The 15,757-nt window shown below is 47.9% G+C and overlaps 2 protein-coding genes across 10 annotated transcripts in view; one reads left to right on the forward strand and one right to left on the reverse strand.

The window, feature by feature from the left end:
* Positions 1-280: 280 nt before the first annotated feature.
* Positions 281-15,049, reverse strand: Anapc16 (anaphase promoting complex subunit 16). Of its 2 annotated transcripts, none has more exons than XM_028886144.2 (4): positions 14,932-15,049; positions 8,338-8,504; positions 3,266-3,340; positions 281-1,099 (listed from the first exon to the last, which is right to left on the reverse strand). In XM_028886144.2, the coding sequence occupies exons 2-4, from the start codon at positions 8,477-8,479 to the stop codon at positions 984-986; spliced, it is 333 nt and encodes a 110-aa protein (XP_028741977.1). In that variant the 5' UTR covers positions 8,480-8,504; positions 14,932-15,049; the 3' UTR covers positions 281-983. The 2 variants fall into 2 exon arrangements, with proteins under 2 accessions (XP_028741977.1, XP_028741976.1); XM_028886143.2 differs by lacking the exon at positions 14,932-15,049 and adding an exon at positions 14,370-14,718.
* The window catches only part of Ascc1 (activating signal cointegrator 1 complex subunit 1), a 96,328-nt gene continuing 94,656 nt past the window's right edge, over positions 14,086-15,757 (forward strand). The window contains exon 1 of one of the 8 annotated variants that reach the window (XM_028886136.2): positions 14,086-14,150. In XM_028886136.2, coding sequence (XP_028741969.1) covers positions 14,133-14,150 — 18 coding nt within the window. In that variant the 5' untranslated portion in view covers positions 14,086-14,132. The other 7 variants (XM_028886135.2, XM_028886137.2, XM_028886139.2 and 4 more) reach the window with 7 other exon arrangements.

Below are 15,757 nucleotides of genomic sequence, written 5' to 3' on the forward strand. Positions count from 1 at the left end.
AATGGATGAACCAACAAACAACACACCCTCACACCTACTGAGGTGGCAGTGAGTTTAGACACTGTGCGAGCCAACAGCTCAGAAGTAAAGCAGTTCCACTTCAGTTAAAGCAAGTCTGAAGAGGAATGACCCGAGAGTCTAACAAGAAAAGGAATCTCATCTCTTCTCTCTGTCCCCAATCCCTCAGACTTGGGAAGGATAAGTGTGCCAATTTGGAACTCTTTTCAGGATTTATTTGCTTCAGAATTGCTCTCATATCCCCAATGAGCTGGACTAAGGATTTCTGGGTCTAAAAGGAATTAGGTCACTTTATTTTTTCAAGTGCTGCAACAGTCAAAAAGCAATTTTGGGGTGCAGGGATGGGGTGGGGTAGCACCATTTGGCATATCATAGGAGGTGAGAAAAATAATCTGTAATATTAAATGTCTAAGAATAGAGGAGGAAAGAACACCTTAAAATTCCCCATCTGGCCAGACTCTGAGCTGAAATCACACTCATCTCTGAAGAGAAATGTTTGGACTGTGATTGTGAAACTGTGGATCCTGACCTTGGGTTTGACTGGGAAAAGCTTCCAGACGCTCTATGAATGACAGGATATTCCCCATTCAGTTGGCCAATTCTGGCATGTGTCCACCTGGCTTGGGAGAACCGTGTCATTCTCTGAAATCCCATCCCTCCTGGTTCTCTGAGAGGACGGCCTTAATCTGACCCCCAATACTTTTTTTTGTTTGAGACAGGGTCTCTCTACATAGCCCTGGCTGTCCTGGAAGTCTGTATTGATCAGGCTGGCTCGAACACAGAGAGCCTCCCGCCCGATACTTTGAAACCAAGCATGTGACAAACTCAGCGATATCTCACAGGAGCAGTGGTGGCCTATTAACAGAAACAGAGGAACCCAACATAGATGTGAATCCGATGTGCAGCTCCCAGGACAGCTGTGAGTCTCTGGGTGGTGTGCCCTTGGGGCGACCATGCAGGCGACATCAACCCGAAGAGGGTGTGAACCCCAGTAATTGCTCGATGGGTTTAAACCGCCACTCATCAGCCTCCAGCTCTTCCACCAAGCCAGCCAGTTTTTCCATCCGGGCAACTTGCTGATCTGCATAGAGTCAGAAGGGACAGAACACAACAGGGCATTTCCCATGAGACTGTCACCGGCCACCAACATGACCCCTGGTCTAGACTGAATTTGTACATGGGCTTTCCTACTTGAGATTTAGTGATGGCATCTCACTTTATGTAGGTCTGAAGACGAAGCACGTTTATCTGCATTACTTTTCCCCTTTGTTGGCAATGAAGGAGACTGAACCCAGGGTCAAGTGCCCCACCACTGAGCTGCATCAGTTTCCACGTGTACTGTTCGTTATGTGTGTGCATACACATGTATGTGCATGTGTGTCAGGCACATGGTGGTCAGGGGTTGGCACTGGGTGTCTTCCGGAATCCACTCTTTCTCATTATTTTTTATTATTTATGTGTATGCATGTGTGTGTGTGTCTAGGGAAACCAGGAGAGGGTGTCAAATCCCTTGGAACTAGTTATAGATGGTTGCCAGCCACCGTGTGGGTCCTGGGGATGAAACCCAGGTCCTCTGGAAAAGCAGCCAGTGCTCTTAATTGCGGAGCCATCTCCCCAGCCCCTTATCTGAATGTTTTCCTTTTTTTTCCTGTTGTGTTAATTCATCAAGGTCCATCATCCCTTTATCTCCCTCCAGGCTCAGCCCTCTCCGCGACCAAATATGTTCTTTCTCTGAGTCTGGAAAGTTTTTTATATTAAAATAATATTATACACAATTATTAAGAAATACAGGGGACCCTCTTCGGAAGCCCAACCCACACGGGTATGTATCTCCTTTTCCTAAGGGTCTTTCTACAGATCTATGCTTAAATGTATTGAAATGCTCCTGCCTGCCTGCCTCCCCCAAAAGCAAGCGGGGTTTTATTGCTGTACCCAGGCAGCTCCCTGCAGCTAGAGAAGGACTCAGGAGTGAGTTGCCTAAAATTCCTTAATAAACTCTCCTTGTCTTCATTTAAAAAAAAAGAGAACACACGTGCAAGACAAAGACAGACATACATAAACACATACAGAGACAGAGAGACAGACAGGAGGAGGAAGAGACAGAGAAACAGATATAGAGAGAGGGACACAGACACACAGATGGGGGACGGGGAGGGGGGGAGGGGGAAAGGAGGGAGGGAGGGAGGGAACGAGGGAGGGAGAGGATTAAAAGTAGCAAGGAGTGGTAGTTCAAGCCTAGCACTTGGGAAGTGGATGCAGGAGGGTTGCTCGGAGTTCCAGGCCAGCCTGGGCTACATAGTAAGTCAATGAGTGAGAAAATAATAATAAAAATAATAAAGGAAAAAAATACAGCCGGGCAGTGGTGGGGAATGCCTTAATCCTAGCATTTGGGAGGCAGAGGCAGGCGGATCTGAGTTCAAGGTCAGCCTGGTCTACAGAGTGAGATCCGGGACAGGCACCAAAACTACACAGAGAAACCCTGTCTCAAAAAAAAAACCAAAACCAAAAACAAAAAACCAAAAAACCCAACAACAATAACTAAACAACAAAAAACTACCAACAACAAACAAAACAAAAACCCAGTCCTTACAGGCTGGGGTGAGCCTCAGTGGTGGGGCACATGGCTAGCATGTGTCATGCTCCTCGTTTGAGCCTAGCACTGTATGTGCCAGAGTCTAAAAAAGGGAGCTAGACTTAGTGGTATGTCTATAATGCCAGCACTCAGGAGGCTGAAGCAGGAGGAACTAGAGTTGGAAGCCAGCCCAAGCTATGTCATGAGACCACCTAAAAACAAATCACAATATCAACAGGTGCTTGCTCTCCAGGCCACAGGGATTCATTCAGATGCTCCCATGGGTTTCTCCGTGGAGGAACAGTCTGGAGGGGAAACTGTTCCCTGATGCGTAATGGAGACTTGGTGACGCGGGTGTGCACCAGGGGCTCAGGGTGCAGACAGGGCCAAAGGTGCGGCACGGACACTAGAGGAAGGCGGTGCATGAAGGGAAGCAGGGAGGGCTTTCATGAAGGGCAGGTAAAGGCAACAGAGGAGCAGAAGCATCGGCTCCTGAGAGAACTCAACCTCAAGGGGGTTTAATCTGGACAAGAGCTTAGAATGTTCTTCAATGCAGACAGTCACTGGAACAGTGTGGAGCTTCAGTCACAGCACAGTGACCTTTCAGAACTTGCCCCCCTTGCTTCCCACGAATGTACATTCATAGTCGAGACAGCAGCTCACACGCTTCCTTACCGTGCTTCACCTGTTTAAGCGTGGAAGCCACTTGATAGCTAAACACCGACTCACAGAGGAACCGCTCCGAGCCATCTACGAGGGAAAGGGCACAGGCGTTAGTTTGAGCGGCTTCTAGAAGAGAGGAGAGCCTGTCCATCCTGCCCCTGCTTCTCCACCTGAGGTCTAAGTGTCTCCGGTGTAAACAAAGGGTCTTTCAGAACACTGCTCTGTAAAGCTACCTCTTCTATACCTAGACTATTAAAATAGTACTACTGGCCTGAGAGTTCAAAAATAGTGTTACACAAACAAAAAACAAGAAACCTTAGCCTGATGTCCTGGTCACCACCGCCCCCCCCTCCTGACCTGAACAGCAGGGCCAACAAGGCAGCTGACACACCCAGCGATGTGGTACTGGTGTGACTTAGGACAAAACTCCAATCACTTATTGTTAAAAAACAGAGCCAAGGGAAAAAGGGCTGTTGACTTGTACTATATCAAGTTGTACCACCATGACGATCACAAGCCCTGCTGGGAAACTTCATTCTGTACACACAGTTGTAACCCTGATTTTCCAACGGAACCAACCAAGCACTGCATTTTGAATGACGCTAAGGGGATGGTGCAAGCCCAGAACCTAGCACTGAGCTGGTGCCAAAACTGCCAACAAGAGGAAAAAAACAAAACCTGCCAACCAGAAGGTGGCTAGCTCAGTCATGATGCTCAGAGGATGATTGTGAAACCCGACACTCGTCAGTGCAAAGGCTGATCCGGCAAAACACATCCCCAAAGACATACAATTCACGTAGGAAAATTCCATGTTTTAAAGGGCAGCAAACCCCCCGGGGCAGGTGTTTCATTCCCAAAGTTCTCAAGCCAGTGGAAAGAGGGTACAGCTGTCTCTCCCAAGGTAGCAGTTCACACTAGCACTGCTAGATGTCAGCACTCACTCGTCAGTCATGGACTGGCGTGTCACGGTATTAAGTGACACACCAATCATTCTGGGAGCTACCAACACAGTCTGGCCTCATGCTGAGTTCCACACAAACCTTTCTTTACAAGTCCTGGTAATCAAAGGGAAAAGTACAGCTGACTCATCTGAATGGTGTGAATACACAACCCAACAGGCTTCCTGCTAATATTACATTATCTTCAATGGGGCGGGAGGGGGGGGAGATAGAGAGGGAAAGAGAGAGAGAGAGAGAGAGAGAGAGAGAGAGAGAGAGAGAGAGAGAGAGAGAGAGAGAGAGAGAGGGAGGCCGAAATTACTCTTAGGATGAGCGGGCTGCAAGTTCAAGTCTCTTTCCTACCCCTGGCTTTTCATCTCCCTTTCTCAAGGTGCTGGGGGTCAAACCCGGAGCACTGCCATGCCAGGTATTGGCTGCTGCTCAGCTGCACTCCTTGCCTCTGACTGGCATAGAGATGGCGACTCACTGCTGACATCATGGAGTGTACCTAGATAAGAGTGGAGAGCAACGGAGAACTCCAGATGCCACCAGGGAAGGGAGCTGCCATGAACTGGACACACTGATGCAGGCCGCTATGTTCTGGCCGGCAAACACCACCCTGGCATCCTTCTGAAAGAGCTCCACTACCACTCGGTTTCCTTTGCAAAGAGCAAAGCACAGGGGAATAGAGCTGGCCTCCCAGGTGGGAATTATGGGCTGCAAGGATCAAGTGACAAGTGGGGAAGCTTCTGGAAGTGCAACCTCCCACTCTCATTTAATCACTAGGATAGCGTGCATAAGTTATCACACTGGCCTAGCTAGCTTTCTTGGTTATGAGTTCCAAAGCAAAAAGAGAGAAGCTCACCTTCCAAAAAAGTGCCTGGGTACCACTGTCCCATGCTTCAGCCTAGGATGTATCCTGCTCACGTGCAGCTTTGGATTGACTACAAAGTCCCCTGCTTCTTAAGCCACAGTCTATCAGATGTGCCATCTACCAATCTACAGGCTGGGATGTCTCCAGAGGAGTCAGCCAGAGTGACCTGTCTTCCATTTACAATTGTAATCAACACACTGGGCTCCAGATCGTCGGGTGAAAGAAGTTCAGTAAATGGCCCAAATCTAACACCATCCCCAGTGCCATTAAGTGCAATGCTACGGAAATCCATTGAGAAGGTATTGCTTCCCAGTGGGAAATCAGACAACCCCAGGGGATTTATAACTCAGTGGCCTGGGAGGTCCCTAAAATAGAGCCACTTCTGGGTTGGAGGGCAGCGTCTCCTCTGCTCACTAATAACTGGGTGAGGACAACCTCAGCCGAGGGCAGGCGACTGTTAAAGCTTGCTTCCTGCTGCTGTTAGCAGACAGCAGATGCACCAAAGTTTAATTTGAGAGGTTAACTACAGGTTGTTTGGATTTACTATCCTAGATTTAGGAGCAGGCAGCAGCAAGTTGAACCTGTTGGGATTCTGACACACACCCAACCTTGATTCTTTTTTTTTTTTTTTTTTTTTTTTGGTTTTTCGAGACAGGGTTTCTCTGTGTAGCTTTGCGCCTTTCCTGGAGCTCACTTGGTAGCCCAGGCTGGCCTTGAACTCACAGAGATCCGCCTGGCTCTGCCTCCCGAGTGCTGGGATTAAAGGCGTGCGCCACCACTGCCCGGCCCAACCTTGATTCTTAAATGCTTTTGTTTTTTACTCTCAAAAGCAACCTTGCTGTGCTTCCTTTCTTTTTAGAAAGTCCCACTCTTTGCCCAAGCTGGCATGAAAGTCTCTATGTAGCATAGGCTATCGCTGAACTCACAGCAATGCTCCTGTCTCAGCCTCTTGAGTGTTGGGATTGTCTGAGTCCATCAACATTGTTTCCACTTTCCTCTTCCATCTCACTATGTAAGAAGAATAGGAGCTGGGCACGTGGCTCAGTTGGTAAGGTGTTTATCTAGCAGGCACTGAGCCTTGGGTTTGGTCCATAACACGGAATAAACCAGACATAGTGATATGTGCCTGTAATCTCAGCATCCGGGAGATAGGAGGACAAGGAGTTAGAGGTCAGCCTGGACTACTGAGCCTCAAAACTAAACAAAGGCAACAACAAAGACGAAAAATGGTTTGATGTACACATACTCACTGTAGAACAGTGTCATCTCCAAATCTGACACCACCGTCAACTCACATTTAGGAGTGCTACATGGAAGGATATACACACGTTTTATGTAAATATCGTACCAGTTCATGGAAGAGACCTGAGCACCTGCTGACTTCAGTATCCATGGAGATGAGGCATGGGTGGGGTAGGGAGGTGATGTTGGCGGGGAGGTGAAGCAGAACCAAACCCCAGCAGAAACTGTGGGGTAACAGTGGTCTTTTCAATTTTTAAAAATCTGGCGTTGATTTATTAATGTATCGGAAGTCGTGGGTTAAGAGGAAGGAGTCAGTTCCCTCCTTCCACCATGAGACCCAGGGATCAAACTCAGGTGGTCAGGTGTGGTGACAGGCACCTCTTACCTGGTGAGATGGTTCCCCAGCCCCTTTTCTATTTCTTGATGTTAAACAGTATGTCAGATACTTGATTTGGCAAAGTCGGTGGTTTTCCAGTCTGTCTAAGTGTGAGCAGCTTTTAAGATGACTGGGAGAGCCTGGGATGAAGGAGGGCCACAGCTGTGCACCGAGCATTTAAGTGTAACAAATCCATCTGCAGCAGGACCCAATCAGTGCCCCAACGGGGTAATGAAAAGGGCCAGCTAAGACTAATGTCCACGACGTTTTTCCTGAAGCAGGGTTAAGGACTCATCTCTTCTGTGCTATAACGCTCATGAAGCAACTTAAGCGCCTTCCACTCGTCACCTGTTCTGTGGGAAACCCCTTACCCACACCTCTGCTGCACAGAGCTAAGGGCGTGATTTACTTTTAGTGCCACATACGGAGGGGCACAAGTGCGTGCGCATGCCCAATACACCGTGACCTTCCAGACCACACACGGCCTGCTGCTTCACTACCAATCACATGCAAGCTACCCCAGCGCCTTTTGGTGCTAGAGTCTGCCTGCTTTTCTGACACAAAAGATTCTTCTGTCTGTCCTGGCTTGCTAGGCATGCAGCTGGGTCAGAGTGCTTGCCTATCGTGCGTGAGGCCACTGGGTTCAGGACAAGAAAACAAGAACCAGTTATGGCACCGGCATTGTTTACCCCGACACTCTTATTTTTTAAGTATCTGATAGAAATGTACAACGATCACTCCAAAAAGCCAGCCCCCAAATATAGCTGGTGCCTTTCTCAGAGACGTCTCCTCATTAATTTAAAATATATCCATGCAAATATGCAAGATTTAAATAAAAAAAAAAAAAGACCATTTTATAATTCAACACAAAATTGCTTGACTCAAGTGATTGTGAGCCCTTAGCGGCTCAAAACATTTAAAAGCATATGCCAACGTTTTTAAAGTACGAGAAGACTCCCTCATGAGAAGGCCCTGGACGCGGGTCAAAAAACAAAGACTCCAGTCTTAGTTGAAATTCAGGATCTCTAGGGTGAGCCCAGACACGTGCATTTTATCGTTTTGTTTCTCTTTTGAAAAGAAAAACGGTCTCATTGTACAGCCCTGGTTGGCCTGGAATTCACTATGTAGACAAGGCTGGCCTAGAATTCAGAGATTCGCCTGCCAAGCAAGACATGTGCATTTTAAGTTAGTGTCTCATGTGAGTTTTATGCTCAGCGCGAACCTGACGCCTTCCAGCCAGTGGCCAGTGCGTTTCATGAGTCCTGCCTGTGATCTATTTCTGGCCAGTCGGTCTGCCAATGTGTGATAAGACGGTGGCTGCAAATCTGTCTCCAGTGCCATCCAAACCACGCAGTCAGTCACACAGCAAAGTCCTGCAGTGGGCTACATGAGTCACCTACCTTCACAAGAGGTAGATACTTCCCTTTGATTTCCCCTTCAGGCCTGTCTGGTGGGGTTAATCCATCTGTAGACACTCACTGAAAAGACATCACACAGGTGCCACAAGGCAACCTGGAGTCGGACATAGAGCGGGGTCCTGGCTCCAGTGCCAAGCCTGGTCAGGTCACTTGAGGGCTCTGGCTTCACGGAGTCTAGGCGGCCCTCCAGCTGAGCTGCTTTACATGGCGCAGGCACAAACCCAGCATGAGCTCACCTTCTAGCATCTCTCCGGCTCCTTTGGGGTAGGTGAACAGAGCTTTCCGTGGCGGGGCCAGGTCTGAAACACTGAAGCCAGATCCGGTGACGGAGCTGCCACTGACCCCACCAGCTGAAGATGAGGACGAGGACGCAGCCATTCCCTCCAGCAGAAGTCTCTCTTCACTACAGGAAGAAACACAGACACCGGCAGGTTTATAAAAGCCAGGTTGACAACACTTCATTCTAGCCTAGGGCCAGCTTTCCCCACCCTCCATCTGTAAACAGTTCTTTATGATGTCACTCAGGTTTTGAAGTAAAAATCGTGTTTAAAAATAGCTTGCCAAGCTGGGCGTGGTGGCGCACGCCTTTGATCCCAGAACTCAGGAGGCCGAGGCAGGCGGATCTCTGTGAGTTCTAGGCCAGCCTGGGCTACAGAGCGAGCTCCAGGACAGGCACCAAAAGTACATAGAGAAACCTTGCCTGGGGGCGGGGGGGGGGGGGGGGGGGGGAAGCTTGCCAAGCTGGGTGTGGTGGTGCACGCCTTTGATCCCAGCACTCAGGAGGCAGTGACAGGTGGATCTCTGTGAGTTCGAGGCCAGCCTGGTCTACAGAGTGAGTTTGTTCCAGGACAGCCAGGGCTACACAGAGACACCTTGTCAAAAACAAAAAAAAAAAAAAACAAAAAAACAAACAAAAAAAAAAAAAAAAAAAAAAAAAAAGAAAAGAAAAAAGATACCCACCTCTAAGAAGATTAAAAAAAAAAAAAAAAGAGAGTCCTATTTTCTCCCATTAGTGAATTGTCCCACTGAGTGTGGAACTGAGTGCAGATGATTTATAGGTTATGAAGAGTGATATGTCAGTGCCAAGGCAGAAATGGACTCAAGGATAAATACTTCTGTTCCACAGGACAGTTTGTCTTGGGTACATCCTCACCATACCAAGAAGTTCACTTATCAAGTTTTCCAAATAAGAGTCCAGAATAACATTGTGTTCTGTTCCCAAGGAAGGGAAATGGGTTAGGAAATACATATTGGCACATTCATTAAGAAATTGTTAACCTTTCCATGTAAATGTAATGCCTAAATCTAACACTTGATGGCGACCAAAAACTGGAACAAAATAATTCAGGAACTGATCTCAGAAACCGTGGATCTTTATGAATTGAGCATCTGTGGCCTTAATCCTGTGCCATATCTGAAAACCCAGATCCTTGTACTGAGTTCATGACTTCCCACAAAACTTCAGAACAAGAACATATCCCCACAAGCATATGAAATTATATTAAACACACACATGCATTTTTGTTGTTGTTGTTTTGTTTTTTGAGACAGGGTTTCTCTGTATAGCCTTGGCTGTCCTAGAACTAGGTCTGTAGACCAGACTGGCCTTAAACTCACAGAAATCCACCTGCCTTGACCTCCCAAGTGCTGGGATTAAAGGGGTGTGCCACCGCTGCCTGGCCAGTGTATAATTTTAAAATGGTTACTACCATATTTATACCATCTAGAACTTTCTGTCACCATGGAAATGTTCTGATAGTCTAGTTCTGCCCAATACAGTGGCCATGAGACTCATGTTGTGACTATTAATGTAACTGAAGAGCTATATGTTCACTTTTAAATGCTAAAAAAAATTTCAATAAAACCACGTAGCTAGTATTTAAGTGAACAAATGACTTTACGTGGTAGTAGTAGTATGGAATGTTGTAGTTACTCAGGAGGCTGAGGCAGTGGATTGTGCACCCCAGACTACATAGCCAGGAGCCTGTTTCAATAACAACAGACAATGGCTAATTTTTACATTACATAGGTCTTAACATTTTTTTTTTTAACAAAAAGACTATTTATTTATTTATTTATTTATAGAGAAGGTCTTAATTTGCTGGCCTGGAACTTACTATGTAGCTTGGCCTGGCCTGAATGAAACTCATGGCAATGCCACCATGTCAGCCTCCCAAGTGCTGAGATTACAGCCATGTGTCACCACGTCCGGCTTAAAAATGACAAAAGGAATTTTCCAGGGCCAGGGAGCTTGTTCAGTTAGTTGAGTGCTTGGCTAGCCTGCAGAAGCCCTGGGCTCAGTTCCCAGCTCCATATAAACAAGGCGTGGTGGCAAAGGAGTAGAATTCTAGCACCTGGAAGGCAGAGGTAGGAGAAGTAGTACTTCATGTTCCTCTTTGATTCTATAGCAAGTTCAAGGCCAATCTGAGATTCATGGGGGATCCCTCAAAAAACAAAACCTAAACCAAAACACCCCAACAAACAAACAAGAAAAACCAAACTGAACAAACACAAACCCCCAACAAAAACAAAAAACAGTCGTGTCCCGTCCCGTCCCCCCCACCCCCCCACGGCCGCCGTGGTGGTGCATGCCTTTAATTCCAGCACTCAGGAGGCAGAGGCAGGCAGATCTCTGTGAGTTCGAGGACAGCCTGGTCTACAGAGTGAGATCCAGGACAGGCACCAAAACTACAGAGAAACCCTGTCTCGAAAAACCAAAAAAAAAAAAAAAAAAAAAAAAAAAACCTCAAACAAACAAAAAACCCAGCTCCCCTCTGTTACGGTCAGAGAGAACTTTGCTGGATAGTTTTCACTCATCTGCCCCCGACCCTAGTTCTGACATACTTGCTATAAAAAGTTGAAGGCTCGGGTCTAGCTCAGGGGTGGAGCACAAGTTTCCAGGATTTGAGGCACTAGTTTCAATCGACAATACTTACAAAGTTGACACTCTTGGTTTTTAAAACAGGAAAATACTAAAGAATGCTTTGTTACTGTAAATGTCCAGAGCATCTGGTTTCCTTCTAAGGAAAATGGTAAACAACGTCTGAGATGGTGGCTGCTGTTTCCTGACTCTATGGCAGGGACGTGTGGTTGTCAGAGAAGCAGAGCTTGGTTTCTAGTTCCACCATATGGCCATGCATAGGTTGCACTAATGAACACGAACATGGAACAATGAAACTGTAAGGCTACTGCTATCATTAGACTACTATATTAGTGCAAATGCATTAATGATTTTTTTTTTACCACCCCCCCTTTTTTTTTATGTTTTTTTTGAGACAGAGTTTCTCTGTGAAACAGTTCTGGCTATCCTGGAACTCACTCTGTAGACCAGGCTGGCCTAGAACTCACAGAGATCCACCTGCCTCTGCCTCCCGAGTGATGGGATTAAAGGTGTGCACCACCACCACTGCCTGGCTCCTTTTTTTTTTTTTTTTAAATTTGAAACAGCTTCTCACTGTGTAGCCCTGGCTGTCCTGGAACTCGCTATGTAGTCTAGACTGGCCTTGAACTCACAGAGTTCCCCCTGCTTCTCAATGCAGGTGTCAAAGGCGTGGCCACAATGCCAGCTCATTAATGGCACCCTTAATTTTGCTCTTAGGTTACTTTCTGAGTTGTACTTGTACCCATCAGAGAAAGCAACCTTTCATGTGGAATTGTAATTGCTCCTTTGCACCACACTGTCCCAAAATATAGCCTGGTCAAGTTTTTAGTGTTCCTTAAAAGAGACAAGAGTTGATGGACCAGGTCCCAATCTCTAACCAGATCCCTGGTGGGATTCAAATGAAGCACACAGACCACTCAGCCACTTCCCCGGAGAGCAGCTCTGGCTTGACTTCCCCCCAGTTCAGAGCAGAACCCCTGAGAACTGTTTATTTTTCTCAACTACGATTTTAAACTCTGATCTTTTCCACTTCCACCCTGATAATGTTCTATTTAGTTGCTGATGCTTTGTATTTTGTATTTTGAGATCAGCTGCTCAATAGAGCACCCAGGCGGCGGCCAGCCAGCTTCAAAGGCTAGCCACAGTGACTCCAAAACTGAAGGTCATCAAAGGAACTTCCTTTCATCCTATTTTCTTCCCAAGTCTCAGAACCAGTATAGCTCCATACACAAAACAGTCAGGGTGGGAAAAGAGCTCGAAATCAGCACAAGGTTAACTTGAAATAAGCCATTGTCTGCAGAGACACATCTGCAAGATGTCTGCTTCCAAAGATTTGCTTAAGGTTTTTGTGATTTCTTCTCTTGCTGGTGTTGGCGACAGAAGCCAGGACCCTGTGCATGTTCCACTCTGAGCTACACCTTCAGTCTCTAGTTTTGAATGCCATCATTAAGGGGTAAACAGGAGTTAAGCTAACAACAAACCCTAGGTTGTAAATGCTGAGCACAGGGATTAACTAAGTGATTAGTGTAACTCTGGGTAGCCACTCCTTTAAGTGTGTTCATAGAATGCTTACACAGGTCACAGGAACCACTGACTTCCCAACGGCCGTCTAATTTTTGAAGCAATGGCTTGGTGATGGGCTGCTGTGCATGAGGGCGAGCCAGCACAGCGATGAAGGTCTGACCACGGGGCTTGAAGAGGTGGCTCAGGTTAAGGGTGCCTGCTGCTCTTGCAGAGGACTGGAGTTAGGTTTCCAGTACCCAAGTTTAGTGGCTCACATCCACCTGCAACTCCAGCTCTGGGCGATCTGCTGCCCTCTTCTGGCCTCCTTGGTGTCTCTCTCTCTCTCTCTCTCTCTCTCTCTCTCTCTCTCTCTCTCTCTCTCTCTCTCTCTCTCTCTCACACACACACACACACACACACACACACACACACACGAGCTGACTATAAACAGCTGCCTGCCCAGGTCTCTATCCTGGCTTTGCTATCTGCTGTGTGACTGGACAAATCAGTTGACTTTTCCTTAGATGCCTCACCTGTAAAATGCAATCAATAATAGTGCCTGCCTTATAGAAGTGGCATGAAGATTAAATCAAACAGGCAAAGCAACTAGAAACAAAACACAAGTCAGTAATAGACACTGGCACCTTTTTTTCCCTTCTTTAAGACTCTGGCTTTGTAGCCCAGACCGTTCTTCAATTCCAGATCCTACTAAGTGTCTGAATTACAGCTATTACAGGTATGCACTCCGACACCCAGTCTTCCCTATTCGGAGCCCAGTTTCTCATACCTATTAAGTTCGACCACATGTACTCCTAGGAAAAGTTAAATTCTCTTTGACATAGCTATGTGAAAACTCCTGGAAGGGAAGAAGGGTCTCTGTCTGCTGACGATGTTATATGTTATGTACTTCACCCATTCTACCACCGGGCTATACCCCCTCAGTCAGCAGGTTCACTTGGTGTATCATCTTATTAAGAACTCAGCAGGGGGGCCGGGAAGACAGCTCCATGGATAACGAGCTCGCACTGAAGGAGTCAGGGACCCCTCGAACTCACTTAAAGGTGTGGTAGCTGCCTGTCTTCCCAGCACTTGGGAGTTGAAGATAAGCCATTCCCAATAGCAAGATGATTAGCTAGATTAGCGGGAATGGTCACATTCTGGGTTCAGGGAAGCTATGAAAGCTATGGAGGAAGTCATCGGACATCAGCTTCAAGACTCCACATGCATGGGCACTCACACATGTAAAAATCTAGCCTGAGCCGGGCGGTGGTGGCGCACGCCTTTAATCCCAGCACTCACTCAGGAGGCAGAGCCAGGCAGATCTCTGTGAGTTCGAGGCCAGCCTGGGCTACCAAGTGAGTTCCAGGAAAGGGGCAAAGCTACACAGAGAAACCCTGTCTCGAAAAACCAAAAAGAAAAAAAACAAAAAACAAAAACAAAACTAGCCTGTAGTCTTGGGTCTGGAGATATATAGTTCAGTGTGTGAGGCAGTGAGAAGAATCCTGTCGAGTTAGAAAGCAGAACACAAATCACCTTTGTATCCTTGAGGCATCGTATAAAAACCCTTATCACAGTGTTTCCTGGGTGAATGATTTATAAATAATAAAACAAGAACTGGCAGCTCAGTAGAGACTGCAGGGGACCGAGATGGTTGGAGTCATGAAGGTCAGTCCTTTCTGTTTTTTTTTTCTCTCTCACTGTGTGGAGTATACAACTTTGCCTACCAGGAGGCTGCTAGGCCCGTGTAAGAGGCGCCCAGTAAAACTTGGCTGCATGTTGATGATTGAATATCCTGGAAGTTGGCTCTAGGAGAGAAAACTGGGGCTGTCATAGGAAAAGTAATGGTATTTGTGGGACACAATATGGCTTGGTTAAATTACTTACTTTGTGTACGACAGAGATGACCTTGCACTCATAAATTACTTTCTGCTTATTTCCTCACACACAACAAACAAAAACAAGAGATCCTTCTTAAAAATTAAGTCTCGGAAAAAACCAGACGCTTCAGTCGCTTCGGATCCAGTACGAAGGCTAATTATGACAACCGTTGGGTTCTACCAACAAAATCATTCCAGTGTGTTCCACCGGAACATACGGGTCACCACCCGAATCAAATAGAGAGAGGTAGCAAGCAGCTCTTTGGGTGGAACGAAGAACCAGGCTGGGTCGGGGAGGAGTCAGCAACACCACCAGCCCTGGCTACGCTAACTCCACCCGAGGCTCGCACCCTACCCGGCAGTTCGGGAGGAAGCCGAGGCTCGCGGCCGGCCCACTGCGCAGGCGCCAACCCCCGGCCCGCATGCTCAGTCCGAGGACCTTGCCTTTGCACACGCCCGGCGCGGGTGAGCCTCCGGAAGGGTCTCCTTCCACCCTCTCTCTCTGTTAGTCCCGGCAGGTAGGGTCCAGAACCACCACCCCGACGCTTCTGGCAGCCTGGGCTACTTACCCGAGTCGCTTCGTGCACTTTAAAGCCCGACAGCCCCGCCCCCTGGAGCGAGCCGTGCGGCTCCGTTCGCTACGACGACGTAGACGGCGGCGTGCGCGTGCCCGCCCGCCCGCCCGCCCGCCGGGCGCGGTGGGGAATTTTATGGCGGGCGTGTGCCCGCCCCTGTGGCTGTGGGGAAAAAAAAAAAAAATCCTAGGGCGGCGCTATCGCGCCTGCGCAGCGAGGGCGTGGCCGGGGCTGGGCGAGAGCGAGCCTTTTCGGGGAGCACTTCCGGGTGGCTCCCACCTGGTTATTTTTTCGCGTGGTCCGGGTTATCTTGCTGCCACGCGGTTGGTGTTGTATGATCCCTGCCTCTGGCGTAGGGGTTCTTTGTTTACTTCTTCGATTCAGGACTTCAGCTCCTCCCAGGAAACGATAATTACACGAAGACATAGATACCTCTCCCTCTCCAAACCCCCGAGACACAGGGCTGGGGGGGGGGTTCCGCCCTTCTGCGCAGCCTCTCTGCCTGGAGCTGCGCGGGAAAGGTAGAGGAGCATGCATCACAGCCAGCCTCGCGCTCAGGGCCCGTACCCTATATAAAGACGACTTTTGTACAAGCGCTTGTTTGTTGAAGTGGGGAGGGGATGGTAAAGAATAGCACACCAGGGTGTCCCAAGACTGTTGATAATTGCACCCTCTCGTCCACGTTGACTTTCTGTGTTCTCAGAAGCACAAACCCTCACCTTGGTTCTGTGCGAGCGGCTACCGCTTAGCGACCGACCCGGTAGAGGGTTGGACCAAGCATTTATCTGGAAGGGATTGCTATGGCTTCTTTGGCCCCTTT

Source organism: Peromyscus leucopus, chromosome 16_21 (genome assembly GCF_004664715.2).
Source record: "Peromyscus leucopus breed LL Stock chromosome 16_21, UCI_PerLeu_2.1, whole genome shotgun sequence".
Classification (NCBI taxonomy): Eukaryota; Metazoa; Chordata; class Mammalia; order Rodentia; family Cricetidae; genus Peromyscus; species Peromyscus leucopus.

Coding starts and splice junctions, on each gene's coding strand:
- Anapc16 (XM_028886143.2), bottom strand. CDS start 14,401: ATGAGTGCAAGGTCATCTCTGTCGTACACAAA. Junction 8,505..14,369: donor TCATCTCTGTCGTACACAAA/GTAAGTAATTTA, acceptor TTCTTCCTGTAG/TGAAGAGAGACTTCTGCTGG. Junction 3,341..8,337: donor AGCCGGAGAGATGCTAGAAG/GTGAGCTCATGC, acceptor TTTCCCTCGTAG/ATGGCTCGGAGCGGTTCCTC.